General features: G+C 39.7%; 1 protein-coding gene across 1 annotated transcript in view; it reads left to right on the forward strand.

Moving 5' to 3' along the window:
* The window catches only part of LOC122560734 (probable helicase with zinc finger domain), a 396,873-nt gene that overhangs the window by 230,992 nt on the left and 139,992 nt on the right, over window positions 1-25,889 (forward strand). Inside the window, exon 21 of the mRNA XM_043711726.1 lies at window positions 15,695-15,923. Coding sequence (XP_043567661.1) covers window positions 15,695-15,923 — 229 coding nt within the window. The remainder of the gene's footprint in view (window positions 1-15,694; window positions 15,924-25,889) is intronic.

The following is a 25,889-nucleotide window of genomic DNA, read 5'->3' on the forward strand; positions in this document are numbered from 1 at the left end:
TGCGTGCAGAGGCATGAGCCCCTCAGTACATTAAAGGGAGAAGTGCCCAAGAAATTCAACTAAATAGTCATGAGCTTAGATTGTAACCTCTCTCAGCTTCTACAACTGTCAGGTAACATGAATATATCTTAAAGATTTTACAGGAATGACTGATTACATTAGAAGTAAACTTAGTTTTAAATGCTATGATATTTACATGAAATGAGGTAATCTCTTCAGTTTGCTGTAGAGAAAATAGATTTTTAGAAAATAGATTCTTGTTAAGACTATTTTGTTCGATCCTCAACCAATGTTCTTTTGTCTGTGATCTGGGCAAATGTCAGTTTTTCACTTGGTTACTCATTTTTCAACAGAGAGTAGGTGACACATCTTCTAAGAACTTGTGTGATTTATTAATTTTGGAGTGTGACTGCAACATGAGTGGAAAATCATTTTATTCTGATATATTTTACTAGAAATAGGTAAATTTTGAATAACACAGTTACTGCTTTGGTGTGTACAAACATGGCACCATAATGATTAAAACCCCAGCAAATATGATGAATCATCTGTTTTTGGCAGAGGAAGTATTGGCAGTCAGGACATCAGGAAAATTCAATTGGTACTATTGAAACTATTTGACTAAAATATCCTGATCTGGGTACTTTGCAAAATATTCTCTAATTTCTTTTGTGATGCACGTCTGATTCATTAAAGTGCATGATGCTTTAAATTTCTTTACCTGATTATGCAATAACTTAATGATACTGACTTGTACTCAGCCTACACAAGAATTTTTAAGTTGCTGTTTTGACAGGGAAGTTTACAGGGGTATTGATAATTTTGTTCAATAGAATTTCTGACAATGGAGCATTCCCTCAATGAGCTAGGGTGATTTTATTTTTATACATTTCAAGTTACAGTGTGGGTGGGGAACAGCCTTCTGATTTGAGAAGGGAGAGAGCTACCAATTGTTTGTGTGTCAGTCTATATATTATCACGTCACATTTTTGAAAATGAGTATTCTTCATAAAAAGATCGTAATAGTTACAGAAGATTAAATTCTCATCCTGTTAATGTCTGCCTAATATAACTTGGCATTAATTTGTGATTTCCTAGACCACTATTATAAGTTATAAAGTTTCAGAGAAACTACTTGCTTTGGTGGAGAAATCAAGCACAAGAGGACATTCCTTAAAGTTGCTTCCAAATGGTCTAGTTTTAATCATGGCATACTTTTTGTGTTGACACATAGAAATTCTCTTGATACATACACATATTCCCCGTCCATAATTAGTACATATGCTGAGTGGTTTCCTACCTTTGCACAATGAGCAGGAGGGATAACTGGAATGATCAGGGCTGTCCAGAAACCTTAGCTATCTCTTCCTGACCAATGATTCCTGCCTCATTACAGTATTGTAGTGGTACTCTTAGAAAACCTTTCTGATAGCACTTTCTGTTCAGAGTCCTCTTTTATGTCTCCTCATAGAAGGTCTTCTCTATTCCACTTAAATTTTTGGGGAAGTGACCTGTTAAATAATGATGAAGCAATGGATAATCAGCTTAGAGCAATCTATATTAATTATAAATTAATAAATGCTATAACTGAATGTGGTAATACATAATTGAAGTCAACACATGTCAACCATCCAGATGCACCATTTGTGCAGATTGATTGATTGATATTTACATTAAGAAATCCTGGGAGAAAGTGAGGACTGGAGATCAGAGTCACAAAGTGTGATGCTGGAAAAGCACAGCTGGTCAGGCCGCATCCAAGGAACAGGAGAATTGACGTTTCGAGCATAAGCTCTTCATAAGGAATGATAAGTTCTCCCTTCCTGATGAAGAACTTATGCTCAAAACGTCGACTCTTCTCCTCCGATGCTGCCTGACTGGCTGTGCTTTCCCAGCATCACACCTTTTGACTCAGATTAAGAAATCCTGAGGCAGGCTGTGATTTATTGCACGAAAACCTAATCTCTTCGATTTGATTTGATTTGATTTATTATTGTCACATGTACTTAGGTACAGTGAAAAGTTTTATTTTGTGTGCAGTAGAGGCAGATCATACAATACAAAGTACCTCGGGTAATAGAACAGAACGAAGAATATAATGTTACGGCTGCAGAAAACATAGAACATTACAGTGCAGTACAGGCCCTTCGGCCCGCGATGCTGCGCCGCCCTGTCATACTAATCTGAAGCCCAGAGGTGTACAGAGAGCAAGATCAACATTAAATTCAAAATTTGAGAAGTCCGTTCAGCGAGGAAGAAGCTGTTTTTGAATTTGTATATGTATATAAACCTCTATTTTCTGCCTGACGGAAGGTAACATTTCAACAATGAATGCAAATTTTCAGTTAGATAACTGCTGCAATCATGGCTGATTGTCATACTAATTGTTCTGTGAATATGGTATTTGTGACATTCTTGCTGTGTGATGGATTCTGAGATAAGGAGAAAGAATGACGAAATAAAAACAAAAATACTAGAAACGCTCAGCATGTCAGGCAACATTTGTAAAGATAAACCAAGTTAACTCAGTGGTCAGCACTGCTGCCTCACAGCACCAGGGTCCCAGGTTCAATTCCAGCCTTGGGCGACTGTCTGTGTGGAGTTTGCACATTCTCCCCGTGTCTACATGGGTTTGCTCCGGTTTCCTCCCACGGTCCAAAAATGTGCAAGTCAGGTGAACCGGCCATGTTAAATTGCCTGTAGTGTTAGGTGCATTAATCAGAGAGAGGTGGGTTGCTCTTCAAAGGGGCTATGTGGACTTGTTCGGTCGAAGGGACTGCTTCCACACTGTAGGGAATCTAATCTTGACATTTCAAGTCTTTGATCATTCTTTCATCGGCTCTTAAGTCCATTCATGAACTTATCATAGATGATTGCATTAACATTTTAAGAACATAAAGTCTAAGAATAGGAGTAGGCCATTCAGCCCTTCAAACCCTCCCTGTCATTTTATAAGATCAGGCATATTTGCCCTAGGCTTGAACTGCTCGATATTTCAATAACTACCTTCACTTCAAATACTTTCACTGATCTAGCCTCCACAACTTCCTGTGGTAGAAAATTCCAGACATTCATTATCCTTAAAGAGAAGAAATTCCTTTGCGTATCAATTTTTGGTAAGTGTCCCTTTAATCTATTGTGACCCTTAGTTCAGGAACCTCCTCGACATCTACCCTGTCAAACCCCCTCAGAATCTTATATGTTTCAATAAGATCAATCCCTCATCCATCCAAATTTTCATGAAGAATGGCCTAACTAGTTTTGCCATTTGAGATAAGTCAGGCCGTTTATCCCAGGAATCAACTTCATGAATCTTTTTCGAATTACTTCAAAGGCCACTGCATCCTTTCTTAAATACGGGTACCAGACTGTAGACCCCAGGATCAGCGGTATTCCAGGTGCAGCCTCACAAACACCCCGTATAGTTGTTGCAAGAATTCCCTCTTTTTGAACTCCAACACCCTAGTAATAAAGTGTAAGGAAAGCCATAGAACAGTTGCAGAACAAATGAGGCCATTTGACCGATTGTAACTGTGCTACTGAGCAAGACAGCATCACAACACCCATTATGTTTCCTCATAGTCCTGCAAATATTTTCTGTTCATTTGCTGATCAAAATCCTTTTTGAAAGCACCAACTCTATCAACCTTCACTTACTTGCAAGTGGTGTATCAGTTTTTATCGACTTGCTGTGTAGGATAAACTCCACATGCCAGTCATCTTAATGTGGTGTCCAATAGTTCTTCCCCTTTCTGCCAATGAGAACAGTTGCTCTCTATGTACTCTGTCTAGATCCTTCTTGATTTTAACACTTCAATCAAATTTCTTCTCAGTTGTCTTCTCCAAGGAAAACAACCCCAGCTTTTCAAAACAATATAACTGGAGCCTCTTAGCCCTGTAATCATTCTTGTAAGTATTTTCTTTCCCCCCCTCTAAAGTCTCTCAGGCTTCATAAAATGGAGTGTCCAGAATAAGAGACCATAACTAGTTAAGGCATGACTTCCCTATTTGTGTGCCTTCGTTTACAAGACAAAACTTCTCTATGATTTTGAATCACTGTTTGACCTGACATGCTACCTTCTATAGCTTGTGCAGATATATTCCCATTTACAGACATTCAGGTGACTGATGGAGTGATCCTCACCAGAGCATTAGTTAATTGTTTACTCTGTGTCAAATTGCTACAAAATCCACTGAAGCATCCAGGCAGGACCTTGAACTTCTGACTTGGAGAAAGGTCAACATTGCTTCATTCTTTTAGAACTGCACAGAGTGTTAGTCAGAATACATGTCTAAACCTACTGCCTCCAGCCAAAATTTGTAGTTTTCAATTAGGCAAATTTCACATGCCCTCTTTTCCTACGATATCCATTTTCTTGAAATAGCATTATGTCAAAGGTTGGACTGTTATTCGTTATCACAGCATGTATATCCTTTTCCAAGTTTGTTCCTGCTACTTATTTCAAAATTGATTGTTACAGCAAAACATTGCAATCATTCAGTAATTTGAGAGAAGAAACTTCATTATTACATTCAATACACAGTGGACTTTTCAATTTGTTTAGAGAGCAAAAAAAGCGTACGGTTAATTGGTAATAATATTTAGGAATCAAGCTCTTAAGTCCATATTTCATTCACTCCAAGGCCAGTATATCTTCCTTAAGGAGGAATAATTTTCTAACCTAAAGAAACAATTACCAAATGGAGAGAACTTTATATATGTCCTAATTATCTGGAAATGTTCTCACCTACTTATTTTAAATACCTTGGGTGAAAGCCAACTAGTCCTCTAGATATAAAGGTGAGCATACCACTAACCCTTTTGGTTATTTTCTGTACCTGTTCAAGACATTCTAATGATTTATTTACATGAATATTCAAAACTTTTGATCTCTCGACTATATCTAAGTTTATATAGTTTAAAAATACTATCCATTTTTGGCTTCAAATATATGGCCTCACATTTGCCTATATTGAAATTCATTTAACACAATTTTGTCCATTCACTTAATCTATTAATAACTTAGTAATTTTATGTTTCCATTTGCACTGCTTACAATACTGCCTATTTTGGGTCATTATGAATTTGAAGCTTTCACATCCTGCAAGTCATTTACAAATATGGCGAATTGTTGAGGCCCAACACAGATCTTTACAGGATATGGTTCTGCCAATTACCGTGCATGTCCATTATTCCTTCCCCTCATCTTGTACTCAACTAATTTCTTAATTAGGTCAGTTTTGTTACCTCCAATTCCATGAGTGTCAGCACTAGCTAACAGTCTGTTATGAGAGATTTCAACAAATTCATTCTGGACATGCTTGTAAGTAACATTTAAAGATACCCTCTTCATCAAGCATGATCAACCTTTTGCAAATCTGTCTGATTTCTGATAATTTCCAACGTGTTCAATTAACATATTTTTGCAATAGATTTCAGTAATTTTGCAGAAACAGGCATTAGGTGAGTTGGTCTGCGATGCTTTGGTTTAAATCTGGCATCTTTCTTCAATAAAAGACCAGAGATGAGTAATTTTCCAACATCAAGAAACAGTTACCAAATGGAGAGACGTTTGTGCATGCCATAGAGTCATAGAGATGTACAGCATGGAAACAGACCCTTCAGTTCAACTCATTCAGATATCCCAACCCAATCTAGTCCCAGCTGCCAGCACCCGGCCCATATCCCTCCAAACCCTTCCTATTCATATACCCATCCAAATGCTTATTAAATGTTGCAATTGTACCAGCCTCCACACTTCCTCTGGCAGTTCATTCCATATACGTACCACCCTCTGCGTGAAAATGTTGCACCTTAGGTTTCTTTTCTATCTTTCCCCTCTCACCCTAAACCTATGCCCTCTAGTTCTGGACTTCCCGACCCCAGGGAAAAGACTTTGTCTATTTATCCTATCCATGCCCCTCATAATTTTGTAAACCTCTATAAGGTCACCTCTCAGCCTCCGACGCTCCAGGGAAAACAGCCCTAGCCTATTCAGCCTCTCCCTATAGCTCAAATTCTCCAACCCTGGCAACATCCTTGTGTAAATCTTTTCTGAACCCTTTCAAGTTTCACAACACCTTTCCGCAATATTCCAACAGTGGCCTAACCAATGTCCTGTACAGCCGCAACATGATCTTATGCTCGCATCCAAATCATTTGTGTAAATGACAAAAAGTAGAGGACCCAGCACTGATCCTTGTGGCACTCCACAGACCTCCAGTCTGAAAAATAACCCTCCACCACCACCCTCTGTCTTCTACCTTTGAGCCAGTTCTGTATCCAAATGGCTAGTTCTACCTGTATTCTGTGAGATCCAACCTTGCTAACCAGTCTCCCATGGGGAACCTTATTGAACGCCTTACTGAAGTCCATATAGATCACATCTACCATTCTGCCCTCATCAGTCCTCTTTGTTACTTCTTCAAAAAAGTCAATCAAGTTTGTGAGACATGATTTCCCACTCACAAAGCCATGTTGACTATCCCTAATCAGTCCTTGCCTTTCCAAATACATGTACATCCTGTCCCTCAGGATTCCCTCCAACAACTTGCCCACAACTAATGTCAGGCTCACTAGTCTATAGTACCCTGGCTTGTCCTTACCACCCATCTTAAACAGTGGTACCATGTTAGCCAACCTCCAGTCTTCCGGCACCTCACCTGTGACTATCGATGATACAAATATCTCAGCAAGAGGCCCAGCAATAACTTCTCTAGCTTCCCACAGAGTTCTTGGGTACACCTGATCAGGTCCTGGGGTTCTATCCACCTTTGTGTGTTTCAAGACATCCAAAACTTCCTCCTGTGTAATATGGACATTTTGCAAGGTGTCACCATCTATTTCCCTACATGCTATATCTTCCATTTCTTTTTCCACAGTAAATACTGATGCAAAATACTCGTTTAGTATCTCCCCCATTTTCTGCGTCTCCACACAAAGGCTGCCTTTCTGATCTTTGAGGGGCCATATTCTCTCCCTCGTTACCCTTTTGTCTTTAATGTATTTGTAAAAACCCTTTGGATTCTCCTTAATTCTATTTGCCAAAGCTATCTCATGTCCCCTTTTTGCCCTCCTGATTTCCCTCTTAAGTATACTCCTACTGCCTTTATACTCGTCTAAGGATTCACTCGATATATCTTGTCTATACCTTACATAAGCTTCCTTCTTTTTCTTAACCAAACCCTCAATCTCTTTAGTCATCCAGCATTCCCTATGCCTACCAGCCTTTCCTTTCACCCTAACAGGAATATACTTTCTCTGGATTCTTGTTATCTCATTTCTGAAGGCTTCCCATTTTCCAGCCGTCCCTTTACCTGCGAACATCTGCCCGCAATCAGCTTTTGAAAGTTTTTGCCTAATACCGTCAAAATTGGCCTTTCTCCAGTTTAGAACTTCAACTTTTAGATCTGGTCTATCCTTTTTCATCACTATTTTAAATCGAGTAGAATTTTGGTCGCTGGCCCCAAAGCACACCCCCCACCTCCCCACCCCCCACTGACACCTCAGTCACCTGCCCTGTCTTATTTTATTTCTCCATCACAGTTATCTTGTTTTTGTTTCTATTGTTGAGATACTGTCCTTGATTCAGTCATCATTTTCTTGGAATGTTGGCCATTTGTTGGCTTGTCCCTGTTGTGCAAATGCAAAATATTTATTCAACATATGCACCATTTCCTTGCTATCATTATCAACATAACAGCTATCAAATTCTTTCTGACTCTCATTTTCCTAATGTAAAAATATATGTTTGTGTGATTATTTTTATATCTGTCAAGCAATTTTTATACTACATTTTTGCCATTCATGCTAACTGTTTTGTTACCATATGCTGCTTTTTGCATCCTTCCCACTTGTCAGGATCTGTGCTTTTGCTTTGCATTTTTTTAAGCTTGCTTAGTTTTATGTTAGCCCTTCCCTATTCAGTTGTCTGTGTCTTTGGTAAACTTATGCAGTTTCAGGATGTTAAAAAAACGTTTGCTTATAGTTTTCTGAACACTTCCTGCCCATCTACTGTCACTTTCCCCAATTTGCACCATTTACTCTGCATCTCATCTTTTCAGGGAGAAAGTGAGGTCTGCAGATGCTGGAGATCAAAGTTGAAACTTTATTGCTGGAACAGCACAGCAGGTCAGGCAGCATCCAGGGAACAGGAGATTCGACGTTTCGGGCACAGGCCCTTCTTGATTCCTGAAGAAGGGCCTGTGCCCGAAACGTCGAATCTCCTGTTCCCTGGAAGCTGCCTGACCTGCTGTGCTGTTCCAGCAATAAAGTTTCAACTTAAATCTCATCTTTTCAATCAATTTTGCCCAAATCCCGGATGTTTGTAGCAGTTTCACATTTCTCCCTTTCAAACTCTATGTCAAACTTTGTGATGCAATAAATGTTCATACACTGCCAAACTATATACTAAATCTTGCTTATTATCATTCCAAATTCTATTATAGCCTATCATCTTGTTGGTTCTGGGATGTATTACTGCAAAACAAATTCCAGACATACTCAAAAACATTACTATCTTTCACATGTGCTAGTCTGCTTAGCCTAATCTATATACAAATTAAAATCCCTGTTAAAATCACCCTGTCTTTGTTACATAAGAACATAAAAAATAGTATCAGGAGTAGGCCATCTCGTTGTTGTACCTGCTCTACCATTCAGTTAGATCGTGACTGATCTTTTTATGGACTCAGCTCCAATTACCCACCCACTCACCATAACCTCTACTGTTCAAACATCTGACTTTGCCTTAAAAACATCAAATGAAGTAGCCTCAACTGCTTCACTGGGCAGGGAATTTCACAGATTCACAATCCTTTGCATGAAGAGGTTTCTCCTCAGCTCAGTCCTAAATCTGCTGTCCCTAAATTTGGGGCTGTGCCCCCTAGCTGTAATTTCATTTGCCAGTGGAAACAACCTCCCTGCTTCTATATTGTCTATTCCCTTCATAATTTTATATATTTACATAATATCCCCTTCATTCTTCTAAATTCCAATGAGTATAGTCCCAGTCTACTCAATCTCCTCCCATAAGCCAACCCTCTCAACTCTGGAATTAACCTAATGAACCACCTTTGCACCCCTTCTAGTGCCAGTATGTCCTTTCTCTAGTAAGGAGACCAAAACTGTGTTCTGTACTCCAGGTGTGGCCTCACCAGCACCTATACAGCTGCAGCATAACCTCCCTATTTTTAAATTCCATCCCTTTTGCATTGAAGGACATTATTCCATTTGTCTTCTTAATTACCTGCAAACCAACTTTTTATGATTCATGCACAAGGACACCCATGTTGCTTTGCTGCAATTCTTCACCATTTAAATAATAAGCCATTTTGCTGTTATTCCTACCAAAATGGATGACTTCATATTTAGTAACATTGTATTCCATTTGCCAGACCCTTCCTCACTCACTTAACCTCTGCAGACTTCTAGTGTCCTCTGCACACTTTGCTCTACCACTCACTTTAGTGTCATCTGCAAACTTTGACACACTACACTTGGTCCCCAACTCTAAATCATTTATGTAAATTATAAACAGTTGGGGTCCCAACGCTGATCCCTGAGGCATGCCATTAGCCACTGATTGCCAACACGAAAAACTCCTATTTATCACCAGTCTTCGCCCGCTATTACTTAACCAATCTTCTATCCATGCTATTACTTTACATGTAATGTTGTGCACATTTATCTTATGCAACAGCCTTTTGTGTGGTACCTTGTCAAATGCCTTCTGGAAATCCAGATATCCCACATCCACCAGTTCCCCTTTGTCCACTGCACTCATAATGTGCTCATAGAATTCTAGTATTCTTAAACATGTCCTGCCTTTTATGAACACATGCTGTGTCTGCCCAGTAGGACAGTTTCTATCCAGATATCTCGCTATTTCTTCCTTGATTATAGATTCAAGCATTTTCCCCACTATTCATGCTAAACTAACAGGCCTGAAGTTGCCTGCCTTTTGATTAGCTCCTTTTTTAAATAGTGGCGTCACATTTGCTGTTTTCCAATCTCATGGAACCGCTCCAGAGTCCAGCAAAGTTTGGTAAATTACCATGAGCACATTTGCTATTTCCCCTTTCATCTCTTTTAATAATCTGGATGATTTCCATCAGGCCAAGAGAATTGTCTATCTTTAGCCCGATTAGTTTGCCCAATATTACTACTTTAGTGATAATGATTATTTCTAGGCCTTCACCTGCCATAGCCTCCTTGTCATCAGTTATTGGCAAATTATTTGTGCCTTCTAATGTGATGACTGACACAAAACCTTAGCATTTAGACAAGCTGATACTTTATAGCTACTACCAAGAAGCTTCTGCTCATCTCTTTCTGTGTTATTCAATCCTTTTCAATTCCTTAAATCTATCCATAAAGATTAATGCTTCTCAGCTCATTCATCATAGCCATGATTCTATCTCTACACATTAAGTAGATACCTCCCTTCTACCCTTCTAATTTCCTAAATCTTATAACCTGCTATATTCATTTCTCCATCTTGAGACCATGTCTCAATAATTACTACCAAATAATTACTACCATGTCTTGAATTTGTCCCTTACATTCCTCGGTTTACATAAAGATGCTTATTTGGGCTACATATTTAACCTGTCCTTCTGTTGTACTGTTTTAGTCTTGTGTAATTAAACCAGGAGATAGAAATACATCTTCTAATTTTCTAAGAAATATAGAAAACAGAAGTATAAATAGACCCTTTGGTTCATCCAGCCCACTCTGCCATTCGAACAGTGTCATGATTGATCCTTTATCTCAACACCATACTTCCATTCATTCCTCCTACTCCTCAACACCTTTTTAGATAGCTATTTCTTTAGCACATACACTGATTCCTTTTTATTTATTTTGTTAGTCAGATCCTCAAAAAATGTCCAACAGGTTTATTAGACATGATTCACTTCCAGAAATCCACCTTGATTCTTCCATATCCTATCATTATTTTCTCAACGTCTTGTTATCGCATCTTTTATTATAATTTCTAGCATTTTTGCTATGACTGATAATAGACCACCAACTCTGTAATTCCCTGTTTTCCCTTTTCCTTCCTTCCTTTTCATTTATAGTAGGCATACATTTATAATCTTTCAATATGCAGGAACCATTTCAGAGTCAAGATTCTATATAATCCTGAAAACTAGTCATCTACCAGCTAGCTATTATCTCTACAGCTACCCCCAAGATGTTGATCATCAAGTCCAGGTGATTTATCTACTTTCATACCCGTTCATTTTTCTAGTGCTTCAAAATTGTTTCCTGATTCTCCTTTATTTCTGCGAGGATTTTATTATTATCCTTTTAGATTAGATTACAGTGTGGAAACAGGCCCTTCGGCCCAACAAGTCCACACCGACCCGCCGAAGCGAAACCCACCCATACCCCTACATTTACCCCTTACCTAACACTACGGGCAATTTAGCATGGCCAATTCACCTGACCCTGCACAACTTTGGATGGTGGTAGGAAACCGGAGCACCCGGAGGAAACCCACGCAGACACGGGGAGAACGTGCAAACTCCACACAGTCAGTCGCCTGAGGCGGGAATTGAACCCGGGTCTCTGGCGCTGTGAGGCAGCAGTGCTAACCACTGTGCCACCGTGCCGCCCACAGATATCATACATTTGAGACAGATATCATACATTTGTTTTGTTTCTCTGCCAATTCCTAATCTCCATTAGTAATTATCCTGAACTTGAGATGGACAAACATTTTTTTTTATTTTCCCTTTTTAGCATATTTATATTATGTATAAATAAGGTTTTACAGTCCTAGATAAGGTATTACTGTCCTTTTCATTGATTTTGGGTACTGCTGGATAGGCCAGTATTTATTGCCCTTCCCTGATTACCTTTGCGAAGGTGGCGGTGAGGTGTCTTCTTGAACTGCTGTAGTCCTTGATAAGATCCAGGGATAAGAATTGTCCTGTTTAGGAAGGGGTTCCAAGAATTTTACCAAGTGACAAGTCTGGCTAGTGTAAGATTTGCATGGGAACTTGTAGATGTTGTTCCCGTGCATCTGCTGTCCTTATTTTTCTAGGTGACTGAAGTTGTGGGTTTGGAACATGCTTTTGCAGTCGTGTTCTGTGGCTGAAATGACTGATCTCCAACAAATACAAACATCATCTTAGATATGATTCTAGTCAGCAGAAAGTTTTCCTCCATTCCCATTGACCCCAGTTTTGTTAGGGTTCTTTGATGTAAAGGACAGTCATTTGTATCTCCTATAAGCATACAAAACATGAACTTGCTCTGTCATTCAATTAGATAATGGCTGATTTGTGTTTTGGATTCTATATTAAAAATATTTAATGACTCCTTGTTCATTATCTATTTATGCAGAGAGTTCCAAAGTCTCTCAGTCTTGATTCTTCTCACTTCTGTGCTAAAAGAGTTACCATTAATTTTAAAACCATACTCCCTTTTTTTGAAATGACCCACAATAGGAAACATCCCTTCTACATCCATCTTGTCAAGGCCAGTCAGGATTTTATGTACTTCAATAAGTCATCCTTCATTCTTCCGAACTCCAGTGCAAACATGCCCAGCCTGATCAAGCTGTCCACAAAAGACAATTTGTTCATTTCAGATATCAAACTAGTAAACGTCTTCTGAACTACCTCCATTTGGGTTTACATTTTTTCTGAAATAAGGAGACAAAAATGGCACACAACATTAGAGATGTAGTCCCACTGATGCCCTGTATAACCGAAGCATAACGTCCTGACATTTATGTTAAGTTCTTCTTGTACGAAAGGATAGCATTGGATTAATCATCTTGATTGTATGTTATATCTGTTAGACTAACATTTCCTGACTCTTGTGCAAGATATTTTGAATCTCTCTGCTTCTTGGAATTCTGCAATTTTCCACATTGTTGAGTAGATGCCAGTATTGTACTTTTACTGAACAAGGTGTCTAGAAGCACAGTTCTATTGCCAGAATTTTGTCAAGACCTGTGGCATCCAGTGTCTTCAGCTGTTTCTTTATTCCACAAAGATTAAATTGAGTTGATGGAAAGCTGGTATCTATGATATTCGAGATCTCAGGAAGAGATTGAGATGGATCACCTACTTCTCACTTCTGGTTGACAAGTGATGCAAATGTTTCAGCCTTGTCTTTAGCATTGACATGCTGGGCTTCCCCATCTTTGAGGATATGAATATTTGTGGAGCCCTCACTTCATGTTAGTTGTTTAGTCATCCACCACCCTTTATGACTGGATGTGACAGGACATGCAGAGCTTAGATCTGATCTGATGATCATAGGATTGCTTAGCCCTGCCTATTGCACATTGCTTTTGCTATTTGGCATGCAAGTACTCCTGCATTGTGGATTCACCAGGTTGACACCTAAACTATGCCTGTTGCTATTCCTGGCATGCAGTTTCTCACTTTTCATTGAACCAGGGTTGATCTACCTTGACAATAATGGTAGAGTAGGGATCATGCCAGGTCAAACATTAGATTGTTGACTACAGTTCTGTTACTTATGATGGTCCAGAGCGCACTTCATGAATGCCCAATCTTATGTTGCTAACTCCTTCAAAAACCTGTTCCATTTATTACAGTAGTGGTGCTCCACTGCATGATGAAGTGTATCCTCAATATGGTCAGGATTTTGTCCCCAGAATGAATATACTGTGGTCGCTCCTACCAATACTATCATGAACAGATCCATCTGTTTTAGGATCGCAGATTAATAAGGATGTGGGTCATGGACCAGACCAAACACCCGAAAAAAATATTATATCCTAGACCTTAACTTTTTTTTATTTTAGTAAGTGTAAAGCATTGTGTTCCAGATGCAATTCGAATGAACAAACTACTCAACTTTAACTAAAAACACTTTATATTTATGGCACAGTTAAAATACAGGCAAAATAAAAAGAAAATTGGCTTAACTGTAACTCTATTGAAATGCTTAACAAAATAATATATATAACTCTTCTAACATAGTAACATCCCATAAATACACCCTTGGCAAAGACAAATTCAGTAAAATAGATTATCTGACATGCAATTCTAGCAGCAGGAAGAGAACCCCAGCTTTTCACTGTAACAGAGGGAGGAAGAAGAGCTTCCACATCTAGCTTCAAGACCCCAGCAACTGCAGCAAGCTAAAACTAAAAATCCTGGTTCTATGGGAGCTTGACTGAACCCATTCAGGCTGCGTCTATTGTTCCAGCCTTAAAAAAAACAACAGTTATCTGGTCTCTCCTTGAAACAAATTAGACAACTCCACCCAAAATGTTATGAATGAGTTTGCCCAGGTGACCCACAATACCAAAGCGGTCAAATCAATACGAACACAAGCTAGTACCAAAGCAAAATAGTCCCAATTTATCAAGAACAAAATTGCAATAATCTTTAATACTCAACATACTATCCCTAAAGCTACAATACTTTACGCAGTCGCTCTCTGTGTGGCTCTGTCTCTGGGTCTGCAAAGCTGCTTTCTTCCTCTGTCTCTGGATGGTCAGCTGGTCTTTTCTTCTTGCTATGCTGGTCTCCTCAGAAGGCCTCAGATGATTCCAGAGATTTTGGTGGTGGTTCCAAGAGAGCTGTTCCAGGAAGTGAGGTCTGCAGGCGACTACATGTTTTGAAACCTTTAGATGGTTTTCTGGAACTTTCTATAATACTGGCCCATCAGGGAGATACACTTAATAGTTTGAAACGAGTGAATCATTTAGATGGCATGCTACTCTCAGTTTCTTTGTTTAGCAGGACCTGGTGCTTTTCTGTCTGGGCTTTTCTTTGTTTAATGGATAAGTTGTTGGATAAGGTGTCTGTCCAGAATAACTGTTGCGTTTTATATTATGCTAACATCATTAGCACCTGGCTGCTGTTTTTGCACTGTGTCTGGTGTGTGGGTTTTGTGATTTCAGAGTTTCGCTTGGTCAATTAACCCAGCATCCCTTGCTGTTTGGAGAAGTTAGCAATCTATCTGTTTTTTAGCAGCCAGGAGGCTGCTACTCAACCCCCATAAATTCGGCCTTGTCATCACATGGGCTGCTACCATACTCTACCCATTGTCAGCCACTAATCATCCCTATTAGCAGCTTTTCATTCCCCAGACTGACTTTTAACCACTCCTTTTCCTGTCCTATTCTCTCTCTTTGGGCTGTAAGTCTACCTATCATGTTCCACCAACACACAACACCCCCACCCCCACCCCACCCCTCCAACTCCACCCTCACCGACGGGATGTATCTGGGCAACTTAGTACATTGATGCCAGTGTTGAGGCTGTACCGGAACAGCTTGTCTTGGAGTATTGAATCTTCGGTACTGTTGCTGGACTGTTGTCAGGGCCCTTGGCCTCTGTAGTACCCAGTACTACCTTTAGTTATTCCTTGATATCACAAGGAGTGAATTGAAGGGCGTGGCTGCTTAGAAACATATTTAGGTCAGGAAAATGTACTTCATGTAAAAATTGAACCATGATTTTATCTACACTTGCTCCTATGTTTTCAGTTCTTATTTAAATAAATTTACACTTTAACATACTGTGGCACTTACTGGGGTTCAGATAATCATGATTCAAAGGACTTTAAAAGCTTTAAAGCTATTATCTATTTTTAAATTATATTTTTAAAACATGTACATTATAACTGATTCCAGATATCATTGATGTGCAAAAATTCAGAGAAGTTCTTGTTTTTTTTAACTGCTGTTTACAGACAGACAATTCCGAGTCCTGTTTCTAAGCACAGTCAGAACACGGCACACCTACAAAGAACCACCAGCATCAGTGAGACGAAGAGATGCTCAGCTTGAAGAGTCCGCTGAAGATTTGGAGTATGGATTCTTTTCTAGTTATAGGATGCTGAATACCATTCTCACTAGGACACAGTCCCTTGTGGTTGTGGTTGGAGATCCAGTAGCTCTCTGTTCCATTGGCAAATGTCGGTGAGTCAGTGGTTTTCTGTTGCAGCAAGGTGTCAAAAGATTGTATTGATGTAGTTGGAATAATGTTATCAGTGTGATAGTTAACTTGACTTTTATTGTGGTACACATGACTGCACTGTTATTGTATATGTATGCTTTCAGTTTGTGATTAGCCGATTTGATATATCTGTAATAACCATAAGTGGGTTAGATTAGATTACTTACAGTGTGGAAACAGGCCCTTCGGCTCAACAAGTCCATGCCGACCCGCCGAAGCGCAATCCACCCAGACCCATTCCCCTACATTTATCCCTTCACCTAACACTGCGGCAATTTAGCATGGCCAATTCACCTAACCTGCACATTTTTGGATTGTGGGAGGAAACCGAAGCACCCGGAGGAAACCCACGCAGACACGGGGAGAATGTGCAAACTCCACATAGAGAGTCGTCTGAGGCAGGAATTGATCCTGGGTCTGTGGTGCTGTGAGGCAGCAGTGCTAACCACTGTGCCACCGTGCCGCCCATAGTTAGTTTAAGCTAAAACCTAAACTAAACTAAACTAAACTAAACTCAGTTAGCTGGATGGCTTTTTTGCCATGCAGAGTGACAATAACAGTGTGGGTTCAATTCCTTATCGGCTGACGTTACCTTGAAGGATTCTCCGCTTGCCTAAGGCGTGGTGACCCTCTGGTTAAACCAACACTAGTTGTCTCTCTCTAATAAGAGAGAAACCCTATAGTCCGGTAAGACTACGATGATTTTATCTTTTAAAATCATGAAGTTGGAATGACATAAGGCAGGTGAATAGTCCTCAAGCTGTTGTTTAAGATAATTTTGGCTTCTGATTGAATGACTAACTTTCCCTTGTTTTGTGTTAGCTACATGAGAACAGACATTGCTAATATATTTTAAAATGGCCTCCAGTGTGCCAGTGCAGCCTTTGGACAGCTGAAGAATAGTGTGTTTGGTATCAAAGACCTCATATCTGACACCAACTTCATGGTCTACGGGTTGGCCAGATTATCTGACCTTCTGTATGTATCAGAGATGTGGTCAATGTACAGCAGACACCTCAGATCCCAAGAGAAATATTACCAGCAATGTCTCCACAAAATCCTGAAAATGTAATGGCAAGATTGGTAATTCGTTGTCAAGGTTCCCTCTGAAGCCAACAGCCCAGCATCCAGGCACTGATTACAGGTCAATCAGCTGAATTGGGCAGGCCGCATTGTCTGCATGCCTGACACCAGCAACCCAGACAAGCTTTCTACTTTGAGTTGCAACATAGCAAGTAGTTACCAGGAGAACAGAGGAAACACTTCAAGGGCATCCTCAAAGCCTCTCTGGAAAAAATGAACTATCCCCACTGCTTCATGAGAATTTCTTGTCCAAGACTGCCTAAACTGGCCAAGAATTCTCAAAGATGCCAAATATTCTGAGGATCTTGAATGGTCCCAGGTGGAGGCCAAGCACAAACTGTGAGAGGAGTGCGCAGAAATCCGAATTTTCGTGCCAAACCTTTAGTCACCTCAGGACGCGTTGTTCTGGAGTGGAAGAAAGTCATTTTTGGTCTTTGGGGTCTGCCTAAGAAGCAGAGGACTAGCTATAATTTGAAAAATTGTGTCATGTTTTCAAAAAAAAAACATGTATAATGATGATTGCAAGTACAGCTGAAATACTCTGAAATCAAGAAGGTATTGTAAGATGGTGTGCACTATATAACACTTCATCCAATAAATAGATAATAAGGGATTAATTTAGTTGCTCTTGAGCAGGACCAAGGGCCTGGCTTATAATGTAGAGTCCTTAGTAGAAAAAAAACAGGAAAAGTCAGCATTATAGGCAACAATGTTACGTTCAACTGGCAAAACTATAATATGTAGGAGTCTTAAGCTCAATTTCAACATTCCCTGCAGCAGTGCTAGATCTAGTGCTGGCATCACGGCAGAGTTGTTGGAATCCAGTATTGATGTTCCAGAAGTATTCTGACTTGATCCTGATTAAAATCATTTACACTTATTCCATTATAATAAAATATTCAATCTCAGAAATGTTCTCAAGACAGGTACAAAACAGTGACCTCACACATCACCATGGAGGATAGGTAAACAAATGGATGAATCAGCTTATTTGCATGCCAAAGTAGTTGGTTACAGTTTTTATTGATGAAGCAGGTGGATTACCGAACCCTTAAAACACAATATAATTTAAATTTTTTTAACACTGACAATTGGATTTAATGCAAGAATTACTCTGATGCACAGCATGTACAGAACCACAGCAAGAAATGACCATCATTAGGAAGAATTGTCAATGGGAAGCTAAAACAGTTGATTAGTCACCAAAACATTTGTCCAGAATTTTAAAATCAGTATGTATGAATTTTGAATGACAACAGAAATTGCACCACCTTTTATAGTATTGGTGACAAAGAACAGAAATCCTGATCATGCCTGTTTTTGTAACATTACTGTGAAGTGATTGTTCATTTGCTAATCTTTAGTTTTTGTGTGGAGGCTCTTCTGCCATTAATGACTCGTCTAAATATTTATCTTCATTAAAATATCATTACCTTTCACCTATTGAAATAGTGCCATTTAAATTTCTAAGGATTGTTACCATTAAAATGGTTAAACTTGTTGTGAGTGGAAAAACAATACAACACAATACATTCTAGCCAGGAAGAGGCCTTTTAGCCCATCAAGCTTACATCAATGCCGATTCCTTATTCACACCCATAACTTATTGCCCACACACGATATCTGTCCCTCTGTTTGCCTTATGTTCATGTGTCTACCAAGGTATACCTTCACTGCTGGTGTGCCTACTTTCACCATCTCCACTGGCAGTGTGTTCCAGGCACCTATAACCCTCTGCATAAAAAAAATTCCTTACACTTTTCCCCTCTCACCTTGAACCTATGCCTTCTTATAGTTGTCCTTTCCACCCTGAGAAAAAGCCTCTAACTCTCCACCCTCTCATAATTTTTGTAGATCTTTGTCAGGTCACCCCTCAGCCTCCATCTTTCCAGTGAAAACAATCCGAGTTGATCCGACCTCTCCTCATAACTAAGACCTTCCAGACCAGGCAACATCCTGATGAACCTTCTCTGGACTGTCTCCAAAGCATCCATGTCCTTATGGTAATCTGGCCACCAGAACTGCATGGAATATTCCAAATGTGGCTGGGCTAAAGTTTTGTATGCTGTAACATAACTTGTCAACTTTTAATTTCACTGCCCCAGCGATGAAGGCAAGGCTGAATGATGCCTTGACCACCTTAACTACCTGTGTTGCCACTTGCAGGGCTTTGTGGCCCTGTACTCCCAGATCCTTTTGAATGTCAATGCTCCTAAAGGTTCTGCTATTAATTGTATAATTTGCAGCTGAATTTGATTTTATAAAATGCATCACCTTGCGTTTGTCCGGATTAAATTCCATTTGCCATTTCTCTGCCCAAGTCTGTAATCTGTTTATTTCCTACTGAATACTTTGACAATTTTCCTCACTATCTGCAACTTCACCAGTTTTGGTGTCATCCACAAATTTATTAATCAGACCACCTACATTTTCCTCCAGATCATCTACATATATTACAAACAACAATGCTCCCAGCACTGATCCCTGCAGAACACCACTAGTTACTGATCTGCATTCCGAAAAGAACCCTTCCACTGCTACTCTGTCTTCCATGACCAAGCCAGTTTTATATCTATCTAGCTAACTCACTCATGATCTCTTGAGACTCTATCTTCTGTACCAGCCAAATGCCTTACTAAAAGTCCATTCATACAACATCCACTGCCCTTTCCTCATTAATCACTCTTGTCACCTCTTCAAAAAAATTCGGTCAAGTTATTGAGTCATGACCTTCCCCGCACAAACCCATACTGCCTATGAATAACAAGTCCATTTGCTTCCAAATGTGAATAAATCCTATTTCTCAGTATCTTCTCCAACAGCTTCCCTACTACTGATGTCAGGCTTACTGGCCTGTAATTGCAGGTAATTTTTAAACAAAGGAACAACTTTGTCCATTCTCCAGTCCTCTGGGACCTTGCCTGAGGCCAAAGAGGATGAAAAGGTATCTGTTAAGACCCCAGCTATTTCCTCACTTGCCTCCCACAGTATCCTGGGATAGGTCCTGTCTGGCTCTGGAGACTTCTCTACCTTAAATGTATTTCAAGACACCCAACGTGTTCTCCTTCATTATGTTGACCTGCCCGAGAATATTCTCACACCTTTCCCTAACCTCAACAACCTTGGCCATTCTCCAGTCCTCTGGGACCTCGCCTGAGGCCAAAGAGGATGAAAAGGTATCTGTTAAGACCCCAGCTATTCTCTTTGGTGAATACCAATGTAAAGTACTCATTAAGAATCTCACCTACCTCCCCTGGCTCTACACATAACCTCCCTCCTTTATCTTAAATAGGTCTACTGATTTCCTAGCTACCATCTTGCTGCTAATATATGTATTGGGATTCTCCTTAACCCTGCATTTCATATCTCCTTTTAATCCTGATTCCCCGTTTGAGCTCCTTCCAATTTCTCTATATTCTTTAAGGACTTTGTTTGAAGTTGCATATGCCATAGTTAGGCTCTTTTATTAGTCTAAGCTGATAATTTCCCCTGTGATCAAAGGTTTCCAAATCCTGCCATTCTTGTCCTTCATTTTCACAGGAACATTCCTATCCTGCACTGTAATCAACTGGTCCCTAAAAGGCTCCACATTTCAGAGATAGATGTATTCTCAAACAGCCCCTCCCAATCCACATGCTCCAATTCTTGCCTAATTTGGTTACAGTTGGCCTTCCATCAATTTAACACCTTCATCCAAGGTCCAATCTTGTCCTTATTCGTAAGTATCCGCAAACATATGGAATTACAGTCACTATTCCCAAAATATTTCCCCACAGCAACTTTGATCACTTGGCCAGGTTCATTTTCTAATACCAGTTCCAGTATGGCCCCCTCCCTCATTTGACTATCCACATGCTGTTTCAAAAACCCCTCTTGGACATAGCTAACAAATTGCTCTTCATCCAAACCACTGGCACTAGTGAGTATGCAGGATAGTAGAACAGCAGTGACCGAGTGATCAGTTGAAGATATTATGAGCAATTGCACTGTGCGGCAATAACAAATTGTGATGCAACACAATTATGTGTTCACAGCATTTGTGTTGATAGCACTGAATAACTTCCATCTTTGTTTACATAACAGTAATTAATTGTGCGAAACATTTGGAGACCTGCTGAAAATGTTACCTCCACAAATGCAAACATTACTTTTGTTATTTTCATTGGCATAGCTTTGTATTTACTGGATGTCAGATACTAATATATATCCTGCAACTTTTCACATTTATTATTAGAGCTGAGAATAAGGAGGGCAAGAAGTAAATGGTTAAAGTAGGTTGCTCCATGGCTCATGAAAAGGGGCCTAATGTATCTTGACAATGGAGAACAAGGCCCAGTCAGACTTGCCATGATCAAGGCTGAATTGATGGTGATTGACTATGCTACTGAGAGTCAGATTTGCTCCTTGCACTTTGTAGTGATTGGAACTAGGTGGACCTTGTTGACTGCAAGATTCTTCATCGGGATTGTTAACCTGAGCCAATCAGGAAAGCCTGGGCTAACCAAATTCCCCTCTTCACGGTAATGTTCAGGCCCGGGTGTCCCTGGAGATGGAGCATGTAGTGTCTACCAATACTCTAGGTTTCTTTAGGCAAAGGTGGACACCAGGGGTAATGGAGTGCTTTATTTCCCCAACCCCCTAATTCTACTTTACTGGTGGTGGAATGTTAATATAGTTACTTTCATTTGGTGGTTTTTCACTGTATTTTGCACCTACACACACACACACACACACACACACACACACACACTGAGGAATATGAGCACTACTGTTGTATGACAGTAGTGTAGGAGGAATGGAGAAAGCAAAAGAAAAAAAATCCCCAAGAGATGAGAATCTCAAGAAAAAAAGAAATAACTAGGAGCTCAGAATCTACTCTGTTGAGGACTGACTCCAAGCTAGGTGGCCACAGCCAGTGTACTGGGCACTGGTAAATAAAGGGTGACTTGTTGACGGGACCCTGCCTCTGTAGTTATATCAGTGGTGACGGGAGAAAACAGGATGCTTCTAACTATCATCATGGAGTTGAAGTAAGCATTTCTGGCATCATACCTCTATTTGGGAAGCTTGACTCATTTGGCCCTGCTGTCGAAGATTGGACCCGGTATGTCTAAACAAATACAATATTTCTTCCAAGCAAATTCTGGGGAGAGAAGGAGAGAGAAGGTGAAATGGCAACTGGAATGCCACTACCAGTCTCATGCCTCCTCTAAGCAAGAGGGACAATTTAAATCAGGGAATGAGGTTCGATGCTAGAATCATGGAATGGCCCGGTGTGGGTATAAGGCAAGGTTGATGCGGGGCCAGATCCAGTGACTTACAAAATTTGGGTGGGTAGTACTGTCTAGAACAAACATGTGGATCACCTGAAAGCCATTACCTTGCAAATGGGGCAGGAGCAAAACATACCTGGCCCCTCAGAACAGCTCGAAGGCCTGGCAGAAACCGCAGGTGTTCCCCTTGCGTTTAGTGTTGAGGAAGCCTCAGAGTTCGAAATGGATGCAGCCTCGATACCATTGCTGCCAGAAGAAGAGGATGAGATTCTTCCGAGATGTTCCAGACGTGAGAGATGAGCCACTGTCTGGTACATGCCTTCTGTGTTAGAGTCCGAGTCGGAGGAACTGGACCCGGGGGAAAGCATGGTAGGAGAAATACCATTGAAAGACCAGGCCTATGTACCTGGACTAGGGGGCAGAGAGATGTAACGATTGGAAATAGGTGGGACCTAATTAACTACAAGTTTCTTGATTGGCCCAGGTTAACAACCCCAGTCAGGAAAGCCTGTGCTGACCAGTATTACCAGAAGATTAGAAGATTAGAAGATCTTTCCAAGACCAACACCCTGGAGTTGTTCAGGGAGAGGTGGGCGCCGCAGGGAGTGGAGTGCATTATTTCTCCCTCCAACTCTATTTTGATTTAGTCCCTACCCTCCCCTTCACTGTTTTGATCACACAGCACTGCCCTTTGATGTGAAGGGCAGTGTTTGTCACTGGCCACCCGGGTGTTTTCCTATCTTCCTGGTGGTGGAAATTGAATAAAGATTGGTGCACTTTGTGTCTTCCACTGTGTCTCACACCTGCACACACACACCATGGGTGCTGGGGAAAAAAAATAATAAGCACTACCGCAGTTAGGTGGTAGTGTGGGGGTTAAAGGAAAAAATAAAGGAAAAAAAAATAAATTGCTATTAAAAAAAAAGAAAAAAAAAATAGAATCTCTCCAATTGAGAATTGATTCCAAGCTGGCTGGCTACAACCAGCTCCTGGACCCTCGTAAATAACAGGTGATTAGATGATGGGAAACTGGCCTCTACAGTTATTTCAGGCTTGGAATGAAAATAGAGGTTGGAACAGAGGAAATTATGGCAGACTCAACATTTTTGTTGAGAATATGTGCATTAAGGGTGGCTAAGATATATTGAGCAATGAGGGATTATCATGATGAACCAATTACTCAGCAGTTAGGAACTTGCAAAGGCAAATGTGAATGCCTTGGAAGAAAATTTTAACCTGATAGATTTTAATAGAAATTGTCTGAATACAGAAAAAAATTGGGAAAAATAGTATAATGTGCATTATATTCAAGGAAGTACATCATATATTTATATGAAAACCAAGGTTGAAATATTGTGATGACCAAAGTACCATTATCTTTCTCTTGAACCCAATTCACCATAGATTGTCCTCAGCCATAACGCTGTTCACTGCCATGTGAAGTTTGCTGGTATAATATGAAGATTACAACAACGCTGTTGAGTTTGTTATCTCAACTGTCTGTACAATATGATGTAGATTTGGATTGTGATTTGTTTGTGGAAGTATTATCATTGAAGTTTCATCAATGAGATGACATCTTGAGGAATATTGATTGGGCTTTATCTTGAATTGCTAAGGAGTTGACACTTATGCTGAGTTGACATGAAAGTGGTGTTGAATGGAAGAGCAGTCTTGAGGGACCAAATGGCCTACTTCTCCTGTATTTTATGTTCTTACGGTGGATTCTTAAAACAGTGAATCAAAAACATAGTAGTACTGAGTAAAGCTGCCTAAACACAAAGCTACTTTTTAAAATGTCTGTAGAAAGTAATTGAGTGATAGTCATATATTTTCTTGTTCTTTTTAATGTTTGTTTCTTTTATACATTTTCTTTTTTGTACAACAACATTTGCGTGATGCATCCTTGATTAGTCCATGGCTCGTGCATCCTTGCTTAGTCTTTGTACAGTGCATCCTTGCTTAGTCTTCATACGGTGCATCCTTTCTTAGTCTTTGTACTTGAATTATTCTGTTACTAACAAAATGATAGTGAATGACTTGGAAATTGATAATTGCATTCCATTTAAGCTAAGTAAATGAGTTATATTAATTAATCATGTTATGTGCTTCAAGCAATACAAGAAGATTGCATTTTATTGGAGATATGTCAGATGCTAGTATTTTTGATGAATACACCATGATGTATTTTTGATGTAGAATATATACTTGGCAGTTCTCAGTTTCAGGAATAATTAATAATGTCAGAGTTAGGGATCCTCTTGGAAGGAGCGATCACAATATGGTTGAATTTAGAATACAGAGGGATAGTGTGAAAATAACATCCAATACCAAGGTCTTACACTTAAAACAAAGGAGACTACAATAGGATGAGGGAGTTGTTGGCTAAAGTAGGGTGGAAGCAAAGACTTTATGATGGGACAGTTAACGAGCAGTGGAGGACTTTCAAAGCAATTTTTCAAAATGCTCGGCAAAAGTATATACCAGTGAAAAGGAAGGATTGTAGGAAAAGAGATAATCTGTCATCAGTGTCTAAGAAAACAAGGGAGGCTATCAAATTGAAAGAGAAGGCATACCAAGTGGTCAAGATCAGCAAGAAGCTAGAAGATTGGGAAAGCTTTAAAAGTCAACAGAAAGCCACAAAAAGAGCTATAAAGAAAAGATTGAATTATAAGAATAAACTAGATCAGAATATAAAGGCAGATAACAGAAGTTTCTATAAATATATAAAACAAAAAAGAGTGGCTAAAGTAGCCATTGGTCCTTCAGAGGATGAGAATGGGGATTTAGTCATTGGATCTGAGTAAATGGCTGAAGCATTGAACAAGGATTTTGTGTCAGTCTTCATAATGGAAGACATGAATAACATGCCAGTAACTGACAAAGAGACAAAGGTAGGTGAGGACCTGGGAACAGTCATTATCATGGAAGAGATAGTATTGGGCAAGCTAATGGAGCGAAGGTTAACCAAGTCTCCTGGTCCTGATGGAATGCATCCCCAGGGCACTAAAAGAGATAGCGGGAGAAAAAGCAAGTGCATTTGTGTTAATTTTCCAAAATTCTTTGGGTTGGTGATGTCATTTCCTGTGGTTATGTAATTTCCTGTTCTTTATCTCAGAAGGTGGTAGCTGGTGTTTAACTCGATAACTTGATTGAATTCCGGTTCGAACTCAAAGAAACCCAAACATATAAATAGAAAGCAGGAATTATCAACAATGCTTCACCCGTGGACCCACTGAAGGTGTTACCTAGTAGGGTGACGAAACATCTGGAAATGAACCTTCCAGCTCAGCAAGCAAATCTATATCCATTTATTAATTCTGTTGTTCTAAGATTTTTGAAGATAAGCTAAAATTAAAACTTAGAATATAGAGGAAAATATTTCTGCTGTACTGAGTTACTTCTGCAGCACAACCTTACCAAAATGTCTCCAGTGTATGGACATTGTACTTTCAATAGCAAAGGTTTGATATACTAATGGCATTTCTTACAAGTCAAAATGGTGATGATTTGAGGCACACTGTGATTTCTGACAGAAATCCATGGTGTGAATTGTTAAACTTGAGTTCCGTA

This window comes from Chiloscyllium plagiosum, chromosome 21, assembly GCF_004010195.1.
Source record: "Chiloscyllium plagiosum isolate BGI_BamShark_2017 chromosome 21, ASM401019v2, whole genome shotgun sequence".
Lineage (NCBI taxonomy): Eukaryota > Metazoa > Chordata > Chondrichthyes > Orectolobiformes > Hemiscylliidae > Chiloscyllium > Chiloscyllium plagiosum.